At 45.9% G+C, this 19,355-nt stretch overlaps 1 protein-coding gene and 1 pseudogene across 1 annotated transcript; both read right to left on the minus strand.

Annotated features, from left to right (window-relative positions):
• Window positions 1-4,104: 4,104 nt before the first annotated feature.
• Window positions 4,105-19,089, minus strand: LOC149326150 (uncharacterized; annotated as a pseudogene).
• On the minus strand, window positions 14,582-18,355 carry LOC149326151 (uncharacterized). The gene is made up of 8 exons (XM_089563384.1): window positions 18,122-18,355; window positions 17,345-17,516; window positions 16,828-16,860; window positions 16,547-16,703; window positions 15,369-15,583; window positions 15,189-15,242; window positions 15,050-15,088; window positions 14,582-14,847 (listed from the first exon to the last, which is right to left on the minus strand). Exons 1-8 carry the CDS (start codon window positions 18,258-18,260, stop codon window positions 14,631-14,633), a joined length of 1,026 nt encoding a protein of 341 aa, XP_089419510.1. The 5' UTR covers window positions 18,261-18,355; the 3' UTR covers window positions 14,582-14,630.
• Window positions 19,090-19,355: the final 266 nt, after the last annotated feature.

Raw genomic sequence — 19,355 nt, forward strand, 5'->3', positions numbered from 1 at the left:
CCACTATGAGTCCCAGCACACTACAACTACAAGTCTGGTTGACAACATGGGCCCTTTCATGATTCAAAGATATTTTTCAGCCATCCTCAGCGAAAGCGTTGATAGAAGATCTAGTAGCTTATTTCTTCGTGGGCAACAAACAAGGCAATAAATTGTAAAAAAAAATAATCTAACATAGTCTTACAGGCCATTACAGAGTCTGGAATTGTGAAGTTACTTTCAGGATCAGCAATGGGAGTAAGTTTTTTTATTTGAACTGCACATAATGCTACCATCTTTCAGAAACACAAAGACATCACAAGTAAAACCAGTGCATGCAAAACTCTGCAGTCAGCTCCTACAAACTGATAACCTTCACTTATGCTTACTACTACAGCCTTATAATGGCTTTTCTCACAGGTGCCAGTGGCATTAACAAAGGTACTCAAATTAACCTTGAAGATGCATTTGTTTTAAAGCGAGTACAAATGGGCAGATTTACCCAATGTTTTCTGCTAATTCAAGGCTGCTATAAGCACCTAAACCACAAAGCAGCTGCAGAGCTCCTGTGTGGCCAGTGATGGAGCGATGATATCCGGCAAGCGTAGCTCCACTGGTGGCACATTCAGCGGGGACGACCAGCTGACGGGTGGCGGGTGGCAAAAGCCGGTGCAATGGCACTGCGCCCACCGATGACGCCCAGGCTGACAAGCATGCCAAAGTTGGCAGCAGCAGGCTGGCAAACGCAAGGAAGGTCGTCTGCATCGCAAAGGAAAGTGGATCAGATGGCTACGCCGTAGTGCAGTCACTCAAGCCAGCTCTACCGCGGCTTTCGTTATGGCTATGAGGGATGCCATACTGAAGGGCTCCAGAGAGTTCGACCACCTGGGGTTTCCTAACATACGTTGACAATGCACTGTACACGGGCCTCTAGGATTTCACCTCCATCGAAATTCGACCGCTGCTGCTGGGATTGAACCCGTGTCTCGGGTCAGCAGCCGAGCGCCACAACCACTGAGGCAGCACACTCGGGGAACAGGGGAAACGAGTTGGCTCACAGTACAGCTCGAGGTTATGCCAGCCGAGCAATGAGCTTGGCCGAGTCGCCAAATTTCACGAGAGATGCCTTTATGTCCTTTGACGACACTAATCATTTTAAACTGGAAAGGAGAATATATCTGCTACCAGACAAGAAGCTCGACAAAAGGCAGGAGGTAATGTGGCATTGACACCAGACGCGAGCCTTGTTTAGCCCGTAGAAACTAGCACTCATGCACCCAGTGCAATACAATCCAACTTTCAAAGAATGCGGCGCGATAGCCGGATATGATGACATTCTATGGAGCTGCAAAAAGGCACTGCCACCAGCGGACCTCCTACCACCAGTCCCTTCTCTGCAGTGGTGGGAGGCTATACTGGCTGACTCAGACCCGCTGACGCAGGTACCGGCCACTGAGGGAGCTCACAGGGTTGCTGAGAAAATTAAAAAGAATACCAGAACTCCAAAAAAAGCTATAACTACTATTATTAAGCGATCAAAATGGGTTTTCCCAATATTGAATTGGAAGTGTCAGCGTCCTGGTGAAGTGGAGGCTTACATCTGCACTAAATGTATGACACCATGGTGACAATGAAGCTTCCAGCAGAAATAGTTAGCGTGAACGCATGACAGTAGAAATTCGCTAGTTTCCTGAAATGGAGAGACAGCTTTTTGTCACCGAGTGTGCCACAGCTTGTGGAGGTAGCTATGTAAGGGCACAAAAGTTAAGGATCACTACCTTCAGTTACTCAACTGTTCCTGCAGCCGATCATGTCCTGGAGGTAAGAAATTTTGAATACTGAGTTTTTCTCCCCTGCAGAATTCAGTACACTAGAGGGACTAATTAGTTTTTGAAGAAATAAATCAAAACTACGCAAAATAAAAGTGTTTGCATGCATATGATCAGGGAATTTTTTTATTTATTTCTGATACCCTCATGGCCCACAGGGCATTATTGAGGGGAGTGATACATAGATATAAAATGAAACTGTTACAAAAAGGGGGTTAACGGATACATAGACATGCCTACAAAAAATGATACGCATGATTGCGAAAAGAAAACTAGCTGCAAGAAAATACATGATTCAAAAAAGCGAAACAATACAGTAATTAGCAATACCAACACCAAAACAAATAAATTCACAAAAACAGTCAAAAAACATTTCATGTAAACACAAAGATATGAACTAGAACATCACCCTTCGTAGAAACATTGAACGGGTACGATAGCAGAAGGCTATTAACAAAATAAAGTGCATGCGAAAAAAAAAGAAACGGGGCTAAATACACAATATACAAAACGAAGTGAACCAACTGAGGCTATGGTAAACCATATTGTAATGACAACAGTGTCCTAAACTCATCAACGTTCTTTGCAGCTACAATATGTGGTGGTAGGTGGTTCCACTCCGACGATGTTTTCGGAATAAAGGAATTTATGCAGGATGTTGTCCGGCAACGAGGAACGCCAACTTTCCGTGAGTGATCGATGCGGGATGAAGCGTATGTTGGTATTGTGATCAATGCTTCTTTCAGAGTAGAGTTCATGCTGTAAATTTTAAAAAACAGACACAGACGGGACACTTTTCTGCGCAGAGCAAGAGTAGTTAACGATAAACTATTTTTTATTTCTGTGACACTGGAAGCACGATCATAGTTGCACACAATAAAGCGCGCTGCTCTATTCTGCACAGCTTCTAGGGCGTCGATGAGTGTGTTAGTGAAAGGGTCCCATACACAGTTAGCGTATTCTAATTTTGAGCGCACAAGTGACTTATACAGAAGAAGCTTGACAGGGCTTGATGCTAAGTAAAAATTGCGCTTAAGGTATCCAAGCATGCGGTTAGCGGAAGCTATGATAGAGCTGAGGTGTGCTTTCCAAGTTAGATCTGTTGTTAGAATGACGCCGAGATATTTATAAGATTCCACGGGTGTTAGCAAGGAAGAAGAAATAGTGTCGGCAATGGGACTTGAATTTCCGCGACGGGAAAAGCGCATTACTTTGCATTTAGTCATATTAAGAGTCATTTGCCATTGTGAACACCAGTTAGAGATAGTGGTTAGGTCTGCCTGAAGTAATTCAACGTCATTGATATTTTGTATTTCGCGGTAAACGACACAATCGTCCGCAAAGAGTCCTACTGAAGATGTTACATTGTTAGGCAGGTCATTAATATATACAAGGAACAGCAAAGGACCTATGACAGAACCTTGAGGGACGCCGGACGTCACAGGAATGGATGACGAGTTAAAGCCATTAGCGTGTACATACTGCAATTGGTTAGACAAAAAGCACTCAATCCACCTTAGTACATTATGGTCAATATTAAGTTTACTTAGTTTGTAAAGAAGTAAGTTGTGCGACACTGTGTCAAATGCTTTGCGAAAGTCTAAGTAAATACAGTCAGCCTCATTGCCATGATCAAGTATGAAGTTAATATTGCTCGTAAGACTTATTAATTGTGTTTCGCAAGAGAAGTATTTTCTAAAACCATGTTGTGCACAGTTGAAGAACGAAGATGACTCAAGAAAGTTAGCTAGGTGAGACAGGACGACATGCTCCATTATCTTGCAAGGAATGCTGGTTAATGATATTGGTCGATAGTTGAGTGAAAGGTGTTTGTCGCCTGATTTGTGGAATGGAACCACCTTACCCAATTTCCAGTCATCTGGGAGTTCACCGTCTTGTAGGGATTGCTGAAATAATTTTGACAGTATTATGGCAGAATATACTTTAGTGTTTTTCAGAATTTTACTGCTGATATTATCTGGACCGCAAGAAGAGGATAGTTTCATGTGATCTATGATAGTTATGATGCCTTCAAAATCAAAATGAATGGGATCCATTGGGAATGTGATGTGACCATTATAATCCGGTAGTGATGTGCTTGAGGAGAGATAAAATGCCTTAGCAAAAGTTTCATTAAGCACCTTAGCACTGTCACTAATAGGGATGGGATTTGATTGTGCATCGAGAAGAGATACTGATGGCTGGTCTGAACCGTTGACAACGTTCCAGAACTTTTTCAGATCAGTTAGTAAAAGTGATGGCAGAGTAACGTTAAAATATCGCTCCTTGGCTATTTTTAACGCATTTTTGTACTCCTCAACCACACCTCTGAGTGCTGTCCAATGTTCAGGTTTTCCCGATGACTTTGCCTTAGAATATAACCGTCTTTTTTTGTTACCAAGGCGTTTTAATGACCGGGTGAACCATGGTGACCTGCCATTAGTAGTGATGATTCTCCGAGGAACATGCAATTCAGTTAGCTCATGTAGTTTGTTCTTAAATAAGCACCAGTTTTCATTAACAGACCTTTGGTCAGACTTTATGAGAAAGTCATCCAAAAATAGTTTAAGGCCATCATTAATTGACGTAAAATTTGCCTTAGCATAATCGTAAGCGGTTTTAGTTTTATTTCGCGATTTGTTAGACGGTAAGCTTAAAGGGGTCGTGAAATGTTTTCCGAACATTTTGAACGACGTGTACATTTCGAATTCTGACCCTTCATTCTGTAGTATACCTTGGTTCGTTTCATCGTCTGGGTTCATTGAATAGCGAAAAAAACTAAATTTCGGTTTCCCAGCGCGCGTCCCTCTCAACTCACAAGAAACGTCATTTTAAGAAGCCAATCAGAGGCTTCTGTCGTCAACACAACATGGCGGCTTAGCGAGGCCTGTTTAGCCATAGTTGATCGAGGTTACAGCACGCATATTGACTCGAATGTGGCACCGTCGTCTGCTCAGAATGGAGTCTGCTAGCTGTCAAGCTGACACATGTGCGAAAACTTGGCCGGCGCGCCGCACCAGTCGCCGCTTGCGAACTGCCGCCTACTGCAAGCATGGACACGGAGCGGCAAGCATCTTTGCGCCGCTAGGCTCATGCCCGGCCCACAACCGGTGTAACACTTTGCCACCGCACACCAGCGCCTGCGCGCTGCTTGGCTACTGAAGTTCGCACCAGAAAAGACAAAATAGCGATGTTATCAGAAAGACTGCCGGCTGTACTCGGGCGGCGACAAAGCATGCCTGCCCACGTAGCGCGCTTTCGGCAACGGCGCTGGGCGCGGGCGCGCCGGGCGACGAACTGCACTGCTCTCTGGCTGCCCTGGTCGTCGCTAGGCCTGTTTCGCACCGAAGCCGCGGTGGACAGCGTTTCGGAGGTAGCCTGGGTTATAATAAAATGCCTGCTTTTGGCATCGTTTTACTGTCAACAGCATCGTCTCACAACAAAAAAATATGGTCATTGTTGCGGTGCGCTCGGCAGCGGAGCTATATAGCGGACGCCAGGCGCGCAAGCCGGACCGCAACGGCCGGGCAGCGGCAGCTGAGCGGCGGTTAATTGTGGCAAGAAATTTGCTCGTATTACCCCAAGCAACCACAGATATCCGTCGGACATACTAGCTAGATCCGAACGTCCTTTGCCGAGATCGGACGTCCATCGGACGTACGAACACAATCCGATTTCGGATATCCGTATTCGTACATCCGCCGGACGTACGGACAGTGTCCACTTTTGTATATCCGCATGAGAGACGAGGTGTACGTCCGAAGGATGTAAGGCCGAGTATTTTCCCAGGACATTCGAGTATTTTCCCAGAAAAATTCGCGTCTTTCGTGTATGTATACTGTTTTAGTTGAATCGGTTGGAGGGTTTGACGCGAAGATGTTTGTAAATTGGTGCGATTCCACTCCTTCCTGCAGTGCAAGAGCCGCCAACGAGCTAAATTTATCTAAGAGGAGAAGCAAATGTTGCAGAATTTTGCAAGCGCTCAATGACTAGATTTATATTTATAAAACTTCTCCAAATTAGTGTAGTTGTGTGACATGTCCACCGTTTTGCTAGCTAACCTTGCCATTGAAACCATTCGTATCAAAACTCCCGTGAATTCTGCTATCACCATCATCATAGATGTCAGTTCGCGGTCAGTCCAATCCAATCCATCAGTACGGCTCCGTAGCGCTGTTGTTGATTTGTCGCGTAGTGTTGTCGCGCAGAGCTTTATAGCTCTGTTATTATAATGTGTGGCTTTGTTCAGTCTGTAGACGAAAGTAGTATGTAACTTAAGCAATTCGAAAGATACGGGAAGCGCCTGAAGCTCTTCTAGAACACCGGAATACCGTACTGCGTCGACCTTGGTTTGAAGAAGGCTTAGTGCACATGCGATTGCCTACGAAGGTATGTATCCAGTACACTTCTTGGAACTTGCTTCTAGGACAATGCAGCATGCTCATATAACATTCGTTCTCAGGACAGTGGGAGCAGTAAGCGCGAGGAGATGGCTTCCACAAGTGTGTGCTGTTCTCACACTTTCGGGAGCCTACATCACACAGCTGCAGGAGCCCTCAACTCGCGCGGCTAATTCCACTCCTCTTCAAAGTTGCGGGACGGAGTATTTTCGCATCTTGTTAATTTAAGGCATCGCTAGGTTCACTGTGCCTATATAAAGAGTGACAACGCGCGAAAGGCAGACCATAGGAAGCACGTGTAGTTCACAGTGGTTCGCAACGGAAGCTTTGCGGCTTTCTGTGCACAGTCGCGTACAGTGCTGCGCAGGTTAGTGCCCTAAGGCCCATGAGAATAAATAAAGAACAGACACATTGTCATATATGGTGTGGAAAAGTGAGAGCTGTTATTGCCTTATAATTATTGAGGGGTTTGTTAAAGTGCATTGTCTGTTATACTTGCAGCATTAAACACTTCAATTAATTGGTTCCAATATTTTTACTTGGGCTGCTGCATTGTGCCATTTGTTTCACATGACTGATGTTTGCCGCGTTCTTTTTATTTCAGAAATCCTGTGGGTGGGAAGATCACGGATGTGTGTCCCAAGCTTGCCACATTTGAAGAGTCACATTTAAGAAATTTTCCGAATATAAGCCATTGCTCTGCTGATGTACCATCAACCACAATAAAATATGCGTGCTATGCATCAAATTGTTTTTTGTTTTATTGCATCGCGCGGAGTGAAAAAAGCACGCATGCGCCATATATGCGAATATTCGAGAAAGATCCGCCAATGGACGTACTCAACTGGACGTCCGTCGGCGGGCGAACCGTGTACACCTTTGGCCACCTTTCGGACGGCCGACGGACGTCTACCGGCTGTTTGCGGATGTTCAGCGGACGTACAGAACATCCGAAACAGACCTCTGTCGGCCGTCCGAAGGATATCGGTGGTTGCTTGGGACAGTTGCTGCTTCTACCAGCAACTCGGCATTGTACAACGATCCTCAAAAAGGATCTATTTTCCACACTTCTTGCTCCCACAGTTTATTATTTACGTGAAGACAAATCTTTAGCTCATTTTTATATGTACGCCAGCGGACGGGATCCAGGTTTGCCGGCCGGCCTGCAGACTCGCTGTATTTCACATTCGCACCAGAAAAGACAAAACAGCCATGCTATCAGAAAGGCTGCCTGTTATATTCGAGCAGTGGCAGCATGCCGAGCTTTCGGCAACGACGCCGCCTGCGGACGCGCCGGGCGATGAAATGCGAGCCTTGCCGGCGGCTCTGGGTAAGCCTACCTGGTTTTGCATCGATACTCGATACCGCAGCTGAGGGAGCTTCGGAACTGCAGGGTCAGCGCTGTAAAAGGTACTACTCTCGTCACCCCTTTAACTGTGAACCTGTCCCATAGTAAAATAAAGATATGCTCGATTTCCGCGACGCCAGCGGAGCTAGCAAATGCCAGCTATGCGAGCGGCGACCAGGCAGTAAATAAAGCGGTCATATATGGGATGAAATTTGCTTGTATCGCCGAATTAAATACTGCCCGCAACTCGGCATCAGCCAATGATCCTCAAAAATGATTCATTTTTGGCATTCATCTATTCCAGTGCTTGTTATGAGCGTGAACAAATAATACTAGCGTGTTTTTCTGACGCCGGCGGCCGACATCCAGGCTGACAGGCCGGCCCCGAGAAACGCGCGCCCACGTCATTATGACGCTGGCGCTCTGCGCGCTCGCATTCTGCTCCTTGTCAGTGCGACGCGCCGCATGCGGCCTGTCATTGACATCGGTTGTGCGCAGGCGGCGAGCTGCTGTCAGTTGTTGTTACGCCGCTCGCAACGGCACGTCGCGCGCCCGGCAAGTAGCAGTCATGCCGAGAGCCCGCGACACCTCTGCCTGCGGGAACCCCGACCGTGAACCTCCGAACCCGGTCGTGGACTCGAGTCTTCATCTCTATCACAAGGGGTGGGTTGACTCGCAGCCCCAGCTGTAAATTATGCCTAACCCTCTTCACGCTTCTGGAATATATTTTTCTGCAGCAAAGAACAGAAGCGTGGAGCCGATGCGCGCCGCGATAGCTTACTCGTTCGTATCGAGTTCATGTAAACAGAGAGTCGTCGAGATGGGCTGGCCTTGCTCAGCTCGATTCTCTGACTCAAACCACCGCTGTCAAGGAACACCACCTAGATAAGTTCACGTAAGCAAGGCTATGTCGAGCCGCCGATACTGAAGCCAAGGAGGATGGAGAAGAAGAACCGAAACCGAAACTTGTCCCAGGTCAGTGATTGATGTATGACCACGCGCTGCACTTTAACAGAGTGCAATTACGCGTGCAAATAATTGGAAAACTTTGTTTCACTTTCTGAATTTCTCATAAAGCTATTATTTTAGGGCAAACGAAAGTTGAAGATATCTGTACGTTTCTGAAGATCTTAAAGTGACGTAGCCGAGTAGTGCGTGTGCCAGCCGACGGCGGCGCATGGTCGTTTCATGAGCACAAAAAGGCAGCGATTTCGAACGGGCTTTATTAAATGCAGACTCAATATTGAGTCGAAATATTTCGGAATCAGCATGTCTAATGTTTATGGAAGCAGTAAAAATTAAAACCGGGCAGCTTCATTTTCTTTTCACAACCCCTTTAATTCAATAAGGAGTATGCAATGATCGCTTAAGGGCTCATTCACACTTGCGAGTCGCAAAGGGCGTGCGACTCGCAGTCGCATGCGACCTGGGAGCAGCTCGCCACTACCGATGTTCACACTAGCAAGGCGACTACGCGAGTCGCCTTCTCGTTCTGTTCTCGTTCTGTTCTCGTCCCAAACGAGAACCATCAGGAATGCGGTCGTACGCGCCCTTTTTCCGTCTGCTGCGGTTCGCGCCAGTCACTGCTCGCGCTTGTCCCGAGACATTTTGTTGCATCGCTCCTCGGCTCAACACAAGAATGTTTTACGGCGACCTCAGCGAGGAGGAAGACGTCGTCGCTGTTCTGATGTGCACTGCGGCCGCGCAAGCTTTTGCTGCGCGCGCGCGTACGGCACAGAAAGAGCGGCGACGGCGTCGCTGGTGGGTTCGACCATGCCTCCGATCGCGGGATGTCGCCGGACATGCAAGCCGCCTGCTACTGCAGCTGCGGGCGCACGATGAAGAATACTACCGAGAGTAAGTTTTCATTTCTGTCTTTATGGCGCAAAGCACAACTTTGCAACCTTCCTTGTTCAATCCTTTTTTCTCCTTTACGCATTCCAGCTTTCTCCGGATGCCGCCTCGGACTTTCGACACACTCCTGGATCTGGTGCGAAGTTCTATAACTGTGCGGGACACCAGGTTCAGGAGTGCCATTTCAGCGGCTGACCGTTTGGCCATGACAATTAGGTAACCCGCGTTGTCAGAAAAATGGTAACATTTTTTCTCATGTATAGCGTATAACAATTGTAGTTCCGATGTCATAACACAATGCTTGCTGAATTGATCTGTTTCATGAGTTCATGCTGCATAGTAGTGAGCACTGTTTTCATTATAAATAGTCAAGTATAAACAGTTCATCTGTGGTGTGTAAATCAATTTCCCAGTGAAGTGAGTATCTATGCTGTTCAACCTTTCTATGTCATTGCTTTGGCAGGTTCCTGGCCACGGGTCAAAGCCTCAGGGAGCTTTCCTACAACTTTTTGATAGGAAGGTCTACTGCGTGCTGCCTCGTGGCAACAGTCTGCCAGGCACTGTGGGATGTGCTGAAGCCACTTTACCTAAGGCATCCACAGGTGGCAGACGAGTGGCTAAAAGTAAGCTTCATTATATTAATTATGTTATTGTTGCTGTGCTCTGCAGGCAAAGGTTGTTACTGCACATGGTGTTCCGGAATACTTCACAGGAACAACTAATGAGTGACCAACGCAATTCATTTTGATGAATGGAAGTATATCCGTTAAACTTTATTCTGCAGATCGCAGCTGACTTTGAAGAAAAGTGGCAAATGCCACACTGCGTTGGGGCCATTGACGGCAAGCATGTCTTGGTCGAATGCCCTGCCAACTCTGGGAGTGCAGATCGAAATTACAAAGGGTCATTCAGCAAGTCGTTGCTTGCTGTTTGTGATGCACACTACAGGTAAGGCTCTCTATTATGACAATCTTGGCATGTTCAGTTTGCAGACACCTTCTTAATAATGAGGCCGACCACAGGTTTGCATGACTGCTGACTATCAGGCAGCGATGAATAAATAAGACACACTGTCAATCTCAATGCCATGCAGAGGGCAACATTTCGTTTAAGCCCTTTGGGTTTCAATCCATGTATAAAATCATTGAGCCATAATCAAAAATGATGACTTCTTACTTACACTTGCTAGGTTAGAGCAAAGCAGAACTGTGTATGATACCCGCGCAGCAGAGCCTTGGAATGTTAAGAAATGCCGTACAAACTATGGCAAACAAATGTTGCAGCATACCTTACCGACACTACTGAACCAGTTGCACTGCCACAAGAATCTTGATGTCTCCAATATTTCTCTGAAAGAATTGCCCCAAATATTCATGTAGTTCTTTTTTTTCTTGCTATTACCATTTTGAGTGCACCTGTCAGTTCTGCTGTCCTTTATTTTCTCCTCCCTGTGTTTGCCTTTATAGTCTCTTTGACCTAATATAGTTCTTTTTTCTTTTACAAGCAGAATGTACTGCTTACTGAACGTACATGTGTCATTCTATGCACAGAACATACGAGTTTTTTCTTACTATTTGTTTGATGTCCTATTCCGCCGCCGTCAATGGCAACACTGTAAGAGGAAGCCAGGACCTCTCAAGCTGTCTATACAGCTTTTTCCCTGGCTGTCCTCGCAACACCTAGTTGCGGAAATAAACCTTCAAACCTTCAAACCTTCAAACTGCACATTCTCAGCAACTGCAACATGTAGTGACCTTTAAAACATAACTTACAGGTACAAATCAAAAGAGCAGTTGTCAGAAACACATTCATTGCTACTCAATCTGCACTGAATTTCAAACTATCTTCCATACAGGTTCCTCTACGTTGAAATGGGGCATTTTGGAAGCGACTCTGATGGCGGAATTTTCGCCTCGTCGACGCTCCAAAAAAAGATTGCTGGTGGCGAGTGGGGCTTTCCCACTGCAAGGCCTCTAGGTGGTGAGGGGCCGCTGCCCTATTTCTTCGTGGGGGACGAGGCCTTCCCGCTGAAGGACTACATGATGCGGCCTTTTCCAAGACGAGGTAGAGGACCACATCTGAAGTTTCAATGCACTTAAAACGTAAAGAGCTATGTCACTGGCATGATCAAGCAGTGAAGTGTGCATCTGTCATAATCTGAATTTTCAATATTTTTTTCCTCTCCAAATATTGCATGCCTAGTTTCATCAATGTTTGTCATATTTTACCATTTCAAGAAAGCTGTAACACAGGCCATGTAAAGCATTCTAAGAGTTTTGTGTTGCATGCCACAAATTTGTCAGCCCAGCCTTTGCAGTGTCACTTTTTCATCTAACTAGGACGTTTGTGGTTCATTCCTGTAAACCGGTGACCTTGCTGTTAACAAGTGTATCGAAATCACATTACAGAAATGCCGCTCTAGGTGTGCATTGGCAGGAGTACTAGAAAAAACAATACACATGCAGTAACTTTTCTACACTTGGCAGCAGCATGAGCCTTAAGTATTCTTCATGCTTGAAACTTTTCAGCTTCACTGAAGGCTCCAAGGTCATGCTTCCCATGCAAACAAGTAGACTGTTTGGTCTCACAGTGCATTGCTTGCGACTGAGAAGTGCATGCAAATGTTCTCTATACTTCATCACTCATGTTCTTGTCTTCAGCCCTGCATGAAACTGCGGTGCAGTCAAACTACGAGCGCCGGATTTTTAATTATCGGCTGAGCCGGGCACGCCGCATCATCGAAAATGCGTTTGGCATCCTGGCACAGAGGTGGAGGATTCTGCGGCGACCCTTTAAGGCAAAAACAGTTAACATCAATAGATATGTTGGTGCATGCATAGTGCTGCACAACTATCTCCTTAAAGAGTCCGCAGAATCCTCCTCCATGTACTGCCCGCCAGGCTCTGCCGACGCTGAAGATTGGGAGGGCCGCCTCTGTCCTGGAAGCTGGAGGAGTGACGACTCCAGCTCGGCCTTGAGGGCTCAAAGGCTCACAGGCTGCAACGCAACACGGTATGTGGTTTGTTATACAGCTGTTTGTTCCAATCATTGCACTACATGTGCCACCAAAACAGGCGCATACATTAGGTGTCCGGCATTGTCAATCATACTTGTTCAACTTACTAAACCTCATGTAATTTGTTTTGATTTCTTATGTACAGAAAATCTCAAAGGAAAAAAGTAACCCAATAAACTAGAGGGTTCTGTAGAACCCAGTTTCAGAAGTCCTCGTTTATAATGGTACACATCAGAGGCTCGGAGCATTTCGGCACTGTGTGACATGCAGCACTGGAGTTGGCTTATCAAGATAATGAAATATAACTTGAGTGCAATTTCTTCCCAGGCATGCCAAGCAAGTACGTGAAAAGCTCACGCACCACTTCGTCACGGCAGGTGCAGTACCGTGGCAACATGGAATGGTGACCGGAAATCACGAGTAACCAGAGGTGGGTTACACAATGGTGCATTTTATTTTATACAATAAGTGCTTGCAAGATGATGTTTTGCTTGATAAAAATATGTACTGTCTGTAGCAAAAGTTGACAGTCCTCCATGCCTTTGCTTCTAAGGGTATAGCACACTGTAAACTTTTGCAACAGATGGTACTTTTACATGAAGAGGGAAAATATGAGCTTCTTTCATAAGAACAATGCATGAAGTGAGGTCATTCATAAATTAAGTGCAAGTAACATTAGCAGTGAGTAGTTGAAGATGAAGATTGCACAAGTGTTTGTAAGTAAAAAGCCATTGGTAATTTTTATCGGTTCCTTATTTTAAAAATATCACATAATCACATTGATCACAAAAAATAAACAGGAACATAAATACTAGGCACATCGATATTAACTTGTACTTTTAAGGGCAGTCACGTCGCCGCAGTGGCTCGGTGGTTACGGTGCCAGACTGTTGACCTAAAAGATGCAGGTTCAATCCCTGCCTCCACTATGACGTCCCTTATAGAGTTGCTTTGGGACGTCAAGCCCCAGAAAACTCGACTGTGATATTACAATTCTACAGCCAACCTTACACAAAGTGTGGCTGGGTGAGGGCTTATGGGTTTAAACTTCCTAAAGCGACTCGGGCTATGAGGGACTGGGATCAAAAAATATCACAGTTTAGTCATGTCACGTAAAACAGCGCTAAAAATGGGAACTTCTGCGGTTCAATACAATAAAATCTGGATTAGCATATGTTAACTTGAGTACTATAAATTACATTGTAGCGCTTAAAAAAGGAACATAAAAAATGACTAAGTCGCAATTGCACATTCATTTGTATAAAACATTTGCAGTTAATGAAAAATAAAAGCACAAAAAATATCACAGTTCAGTCATGTCACGTAAAACAGGGCTAAAAATGGGAACTTCTGCGGTTCAATACAATAAAATCTGGATTAGCATATGTTAACTTGAGTACTATAAATTACATTGTAGCGCTTAAAAAAGGAACCTAAAAAATGACTGAGTTGCAATTGCACATTCATTTGTATAAAACATTTGCAGTTAATGAAAAATAAAAGCACATCAACACTACAGCGTGTTCCGCAATTAAACGTGCTCCATAGAATGCACCTCATAGCTAAACCAGTGAATTGTTCAAGCTCAATTATCGCAAATACATGGCATTTGGTCGGCAGAATTGCTTTCTACCACATTTCTTTGGGGTACTTGCCTGAATCAATAAGAAGAAGTCGGATATTCCCATAGTTTGCAGCAACGGCGAAACGAAATGGGTCGCTCTCTCGGTGATTGCACTGGTGGTGCCATCTCGTTGGTCAACCATGGAGATTAGGCAAATGAGGGGGTTCTTTTGTGGGAGGTTTGAAGACTTTTCAGCAACTGCTTTATCAATGACCACAAAAGGCTTAGTTTGGCCAAAACTGCACCAAGTTTGAACTTTCTTAGGGTAGAGCACCTTCAAAACCTCCCACAAAACTCTGCCCCACCTCCTTTGCCGAATCTCCATGGCCAACAACGAGACGACACCACCAATACAATCGCAGAGAAACTGGCCCATTTCATTTCATCGTTGCTGCAAACTATGGGAATATCCGACTTCTTCTTATTGATTAAGGCAAGTACCTCAAAGAAATGTGGTAGAAAGCAATTCTGCCGACCAAATGCCATTTCTGCACGAAATTTGAGCTCAACCAATTCACTGGTTTAGCTGTGAGCAGCGTTCTACAGCGCGCCTTTAATTTCGGAACAGTCTGTATGTTAATTATTCAATCCTGCCCTGCACCTGCAGGCTATACGTCATGACTTCAATGTTGTGCATGAGGTCTTCAGCCAGGTGTTGTGGCATGAGTCTCATGCGGGCGTCCAACAGCATACAAAAAAGTCCGATGGGATCCCTCTGCTGTTGCCGCTGTTGCCGCTCTTCCCTAATCTGAGCCAAATGGCTCACACAAGCCCTCATGACGTCATCGCCAGCATTCCTGCAGACCAAGCAATTTAGTGTAGTGCAAACTGGTTAGTCAGTTCACCAACCGTCATGGAAGGAAATCATGGGCAAAAGAGATTGGACAAGGGAGAGCAACAGACAAACCGCAGTCTCACAGTTAACCTTACTGCAAATGCCTTCAACTTTGGGAACACAAACATGTACACTCTCAGTAATGATCAGATTGCAAAACTCACCCAGAATTTTCTGTTGTTCTCTTCTGCGACGTGCGTGGCCTATAATGCAATACAAAGTTTTCTTCATTGGACGAAAGAACTTGTCTTGGTCCGCCTGTTTAGCAAAGTAATTGTTTTGCCAGAAACTCTGCCCACGTACCGTTTTGCAGGTGTCGGCTCAGCAGCATCCTGCTCATGCACGTCAGGACTGCATCTGCAAGACGAGTATCATTAGGGCACTTTTCTTGCACGTGCAATTTATAGCAGAACACAACCTAGTGCAAAGTAGGTGGACGACAAGAATGTGAAAATCTACCAGGGTATTGCAAATTTTACTTACTCTTGCTCCCAGGTTTCTCCTTCGGCATCGCTGCCAGTGGCCTGAGGCAGTAGCTCCACATGCCCCTCCTGCGTTGCCTGCGTGGAGCTGCAATGCCAGAGATCAAGGATAAATATGCAGCAGCATGATAACAGACTGTGCAAAGGCACCATGAATATGTTCTTTGTTTTCGCTGATGGCAACAGTTTAAACAAGACCGCTTTAAAAAAAGACTGCTTTCAAAGCTCTGCTCCTGCTGTACTTTTGGGCCTGTAGCGTGCCATCGTGGTCCGGCAGCCGAAGACTACGACTGTCCCAGTACGCCTGCCAAGCACGCGCAGACTGGATTTTCATGGCTGCTTAACTGCAAGGCCGGCGCAGCGCTGTTCCATCCAAGCCTGGCTGAGCGCGTCCAGCCGAATATATTTGTGGAGACCTGACGTCCGCTTTTCCTTCGCCATGGATTGAGCGCCTACCCTTCGCCCTGCTTGGTCTCCGCACTGCACTTCGCAGTGACTCTTCTACCTGTGCAGCAGAGCTAACGTTTGGCACTACTCTCTGTGTCCCTGGCGAATTCTTCGAGCCCTCACCACCCACGCCTGCTGACGTCTCAGATTACGCCTACCGCCTACGTAGCGCTATGAGCAGTGTAGTTCCACCACGTCAACGCCAGTATTCCCGTCGTGTCCACGTCCCCTCCGACCTTCAGCGGTGCATTCACGTCTTTGTTCGCCACGACGCCGTACGCCCGCCCTTACGGCCACCATACGATGGTCCGTACCAAGTGCTCCGGCGTGCTCCTAAGCACTTTCTCCTGCTCATCAACGGCCTGCAGGACACAATCTCAGTTGACCGCGTTAAACCTGCTCATCTTGACACCGACGTCATCGCTAACTGTGCCGCTGCATTCCCTCCCGACCGTGCCAGTCCTCGTCGCGTACGATTTGCGCCAAGCCTATCCGCTTTTCGCCATTCACACCTTGCTCGTGGCTTCATCGCTAGAGGGGGGGCCCTGAAGCGTGCCATCGTGGTCTGGCAGCCGAAGACTACGACTGTCCCAGTACGCCTGCCAAGCACGCGCAGACTGGATTTTCATGGCTGCTTAACTGCAAGGCCGGCGCAGCGCTGTTCCATCCAAGCCTGGCTGAGCACGTCCAGCCGAATATATTTGTGGAGACCTGACGATGACTGGTGCCCACGATCCATCTCCACAGGCCTAAGTTGGCCAGCTGCTCAATCGGCAGTTCATTTATCATGTTTATTTCCATGTTGCCTTGTATAGGTCTTAGGTTGTACCTAAAAAGCCTCCTTTTTGTCACTAACCTTTCACCACCGTCATCAGCAGCATGGACAAAGCTGAAAAGAAATTAACGTACATATTTTACACCAGAATGAACTTTTTGAATAACCAAGTGCAGTTGCTTGTGAAATTTGTTTGCGCAAGATTAGTTGTTTTTTTAGTGGCCTATTTGTTTCTCACCTTGTACCATCTTCCTCTGTACTGCATAGGACTCTGGAAAAACAAATTATGTAGTTCAACATTTCATGATCCACTCTCATGAAAGCAAATACAGCTGCTTGATTACACGCAGAGATAACAGTACTACTGCTCAATGCACTGAGGCACAGATGAGAGGGTGACTTGTAAACATGTGACTTGGACATTGACTGCCTTAGCAAAAGAAATCCTAGCGTTCAGCTTAATGTTGCTAGCAGTGTAGATATGTAACAAGAATACTGCTAGAGGCACTGAGCATATAGTTTGATAACACTAAACTAGCCTTTCTGCTTAGACTACCCCAACAATCACTTTCATGCTATGAGGTGCCTGCGTTTGTTCAATGGAGTGCTCTATGAGATGCCCGTGTTGTTCAACTACCATATTTTTGGCCTTGTAAAAGTCACATTATGCTTGCTCTGGCTCTGTTCTCCTTTTCACATGTATTTCTACATCAAGTGTTGCAAAAGTTCTCATTACACCAGCAAATTAAACTCACAGTGCAGGCTGCAGTGAAGATTCCATGAGCTCCATCATGGATTCAAAATGCGGCCATTTCACAGTAGGGATATCTGCCGCCCCAGCTCCACTCTTCTGCTTTTCTTTTATTTCCTGGCGTTTCCTAATGTAGATATCCTTCAAATTTTTAAATTTTTTCTCTGCCTGGGTGCCTGGAAGATAAAAACGTTGTCATGAATATATATGGCAAATAAAATAATCATCATTCAAAAAACGCTGTGCATTCAGCTTGTTTTGTCTGACTGTGCCTGAAAGCTCAAAGTGTTGCTTCTTTCAAGTAATCACTGCTGTGGCTTATCTCTAGAACTTTGTGCTGCATGGAGATGCTGATGCACGTGCATGTTCCGCATGTGCACATTTTGTGCTGTCGTCGAAGTACCGCAGTTGGGTGAGCATGGAAGTGCGTAGCAATAATAACTTGCACCTGAGCAAGCGTTTCACAAGGCGCGGGGAGAGAAAAAAAGATAAGAGGCCGAGCGTACACTGTCCTCGCAGTAGCCAACGCACGTGTCTACGTGCACACAATGCACGCTTTTACGCGAGCGTAAAAACACACGTCTCGGCCCTAGTCTTCTCCGATTTCGAGCGAAACGGGGACGAACGCCAAGCGGTAGAAGGAAAAATCAAGTTCGGAATATGTTTTCATCGTGTGTAAACATGAGCACGCGCTCTTGTGAGGAAAAACATGCTGCCCTCGTCATGCATGCTACAACAATACGAACTGAGCACATCTAAAAAACAAACGCGGGATACTTACGGGTTAAGCCGAATAGTCTTCCAATTTCTTCCCATGTGCAGTCCTTTTTAGTTCGGTTTTTAAATTCGGGGTGGTGTTTGTCATACAAAAATCTGTACTCGCGCACAGCGTTGATGAGCAGCTCTGCGGAGTACTCCATCTTTTGAGTGACCACGCTGGTGTGACGCCGATTTTGATCTTGCCGCCGGGAATGAACAACCGGATGTAGGTGACGCTTTCGTCAACTTCCGAAGCGCCGCTGATTGGTTCAGCGGTTTGCGACTCGCAGTCGCGAAGCTGAAAAATCGAGCAGCGAGCGACTGGCCTGCGACTGTCGCATTTCGACCAGGGCGACCGTTTGCGACTGTCGCTTTTCGACCAAAACAGTCGCGCGACCTCTGCGACTCGCAAGTGTGAACGGGCCTTAAACCTGGCAAGTAGCTTATGTCGGAAACAAGGTCTGGAGAACTAGTTAGCAAAAGGTCTAATATGCTTGAGCTTGTAGATGTCACCCTTGTAGCTTGTGTGACTACCTGTGTTAATGAAAAGGTGGAGCAAAGTGCTGAAAAACTTGTTGATTCTGATGATCCATCGTTGCCTAAATGAGTGTCTGACCAGTTAATGGCAGGAAAGTTAAAGTCACCAAAAAGAAAAATAGGCCGATTAGGAAACCTTGTTTGAATTATGTTAAGAATGTCATGGAGGTCATTACAAAAGCCAACGGCAGAAGATGGTGGACGGTAACATGCACAAAAGAGGAGAGCTTTGTTGTTAATTTTGATCTGGACACAAATGAACTCCAGAGTAGTATCAAGGTTAACTTCAAAGCATTCTATATCCTCAGATACAGCGATTAAATTGCCGCCGCCGCGGCCAGAAGGGCGGTCACAACGAAATATATGGTAACACTTTTGTGAGGAAAATACTTCGCTATTGCGCACGCATTCATTGAGCGAAGTCTCTGTTGGTACGATAGTATCAGCCCCCATGGTATTGGCGGTGCAGGATAAGCTGTCACGATGACAAAAAACACTGCGTATATTAGTGAAAAGGATAGAAATGTTTTGAAGTGTTTGCGCAGGTCGATGCTCATCTTTATCTAGTTATCTTGGAGAAGAAGGGATTGAAGGGCTTGATCGAGTTGGTTACAACACGTGTTGAATTGTTTTCCCGGACACTATCAGCTATAGGGCAGTACACGTAACATCTTTTCTTAAGAATAAGCTTGTTGTAGCGGAGGCTAAATGATTCTTCG

Source organism: Amblyomma mixtum, chromosome 10 (assembly GCF_055824585.1).
Source record: "Amblyomma mixtum isolate Tamu chromosome 10, ASM5582458v1, whole genome shotgun sequence".
Taxonomy (NCBI): Eukaryota; Metazoa; Arthropoda; class Arachnida; order Ixodida; family Ixodidae; genus Amblyomma; species Amblyomma mixtum.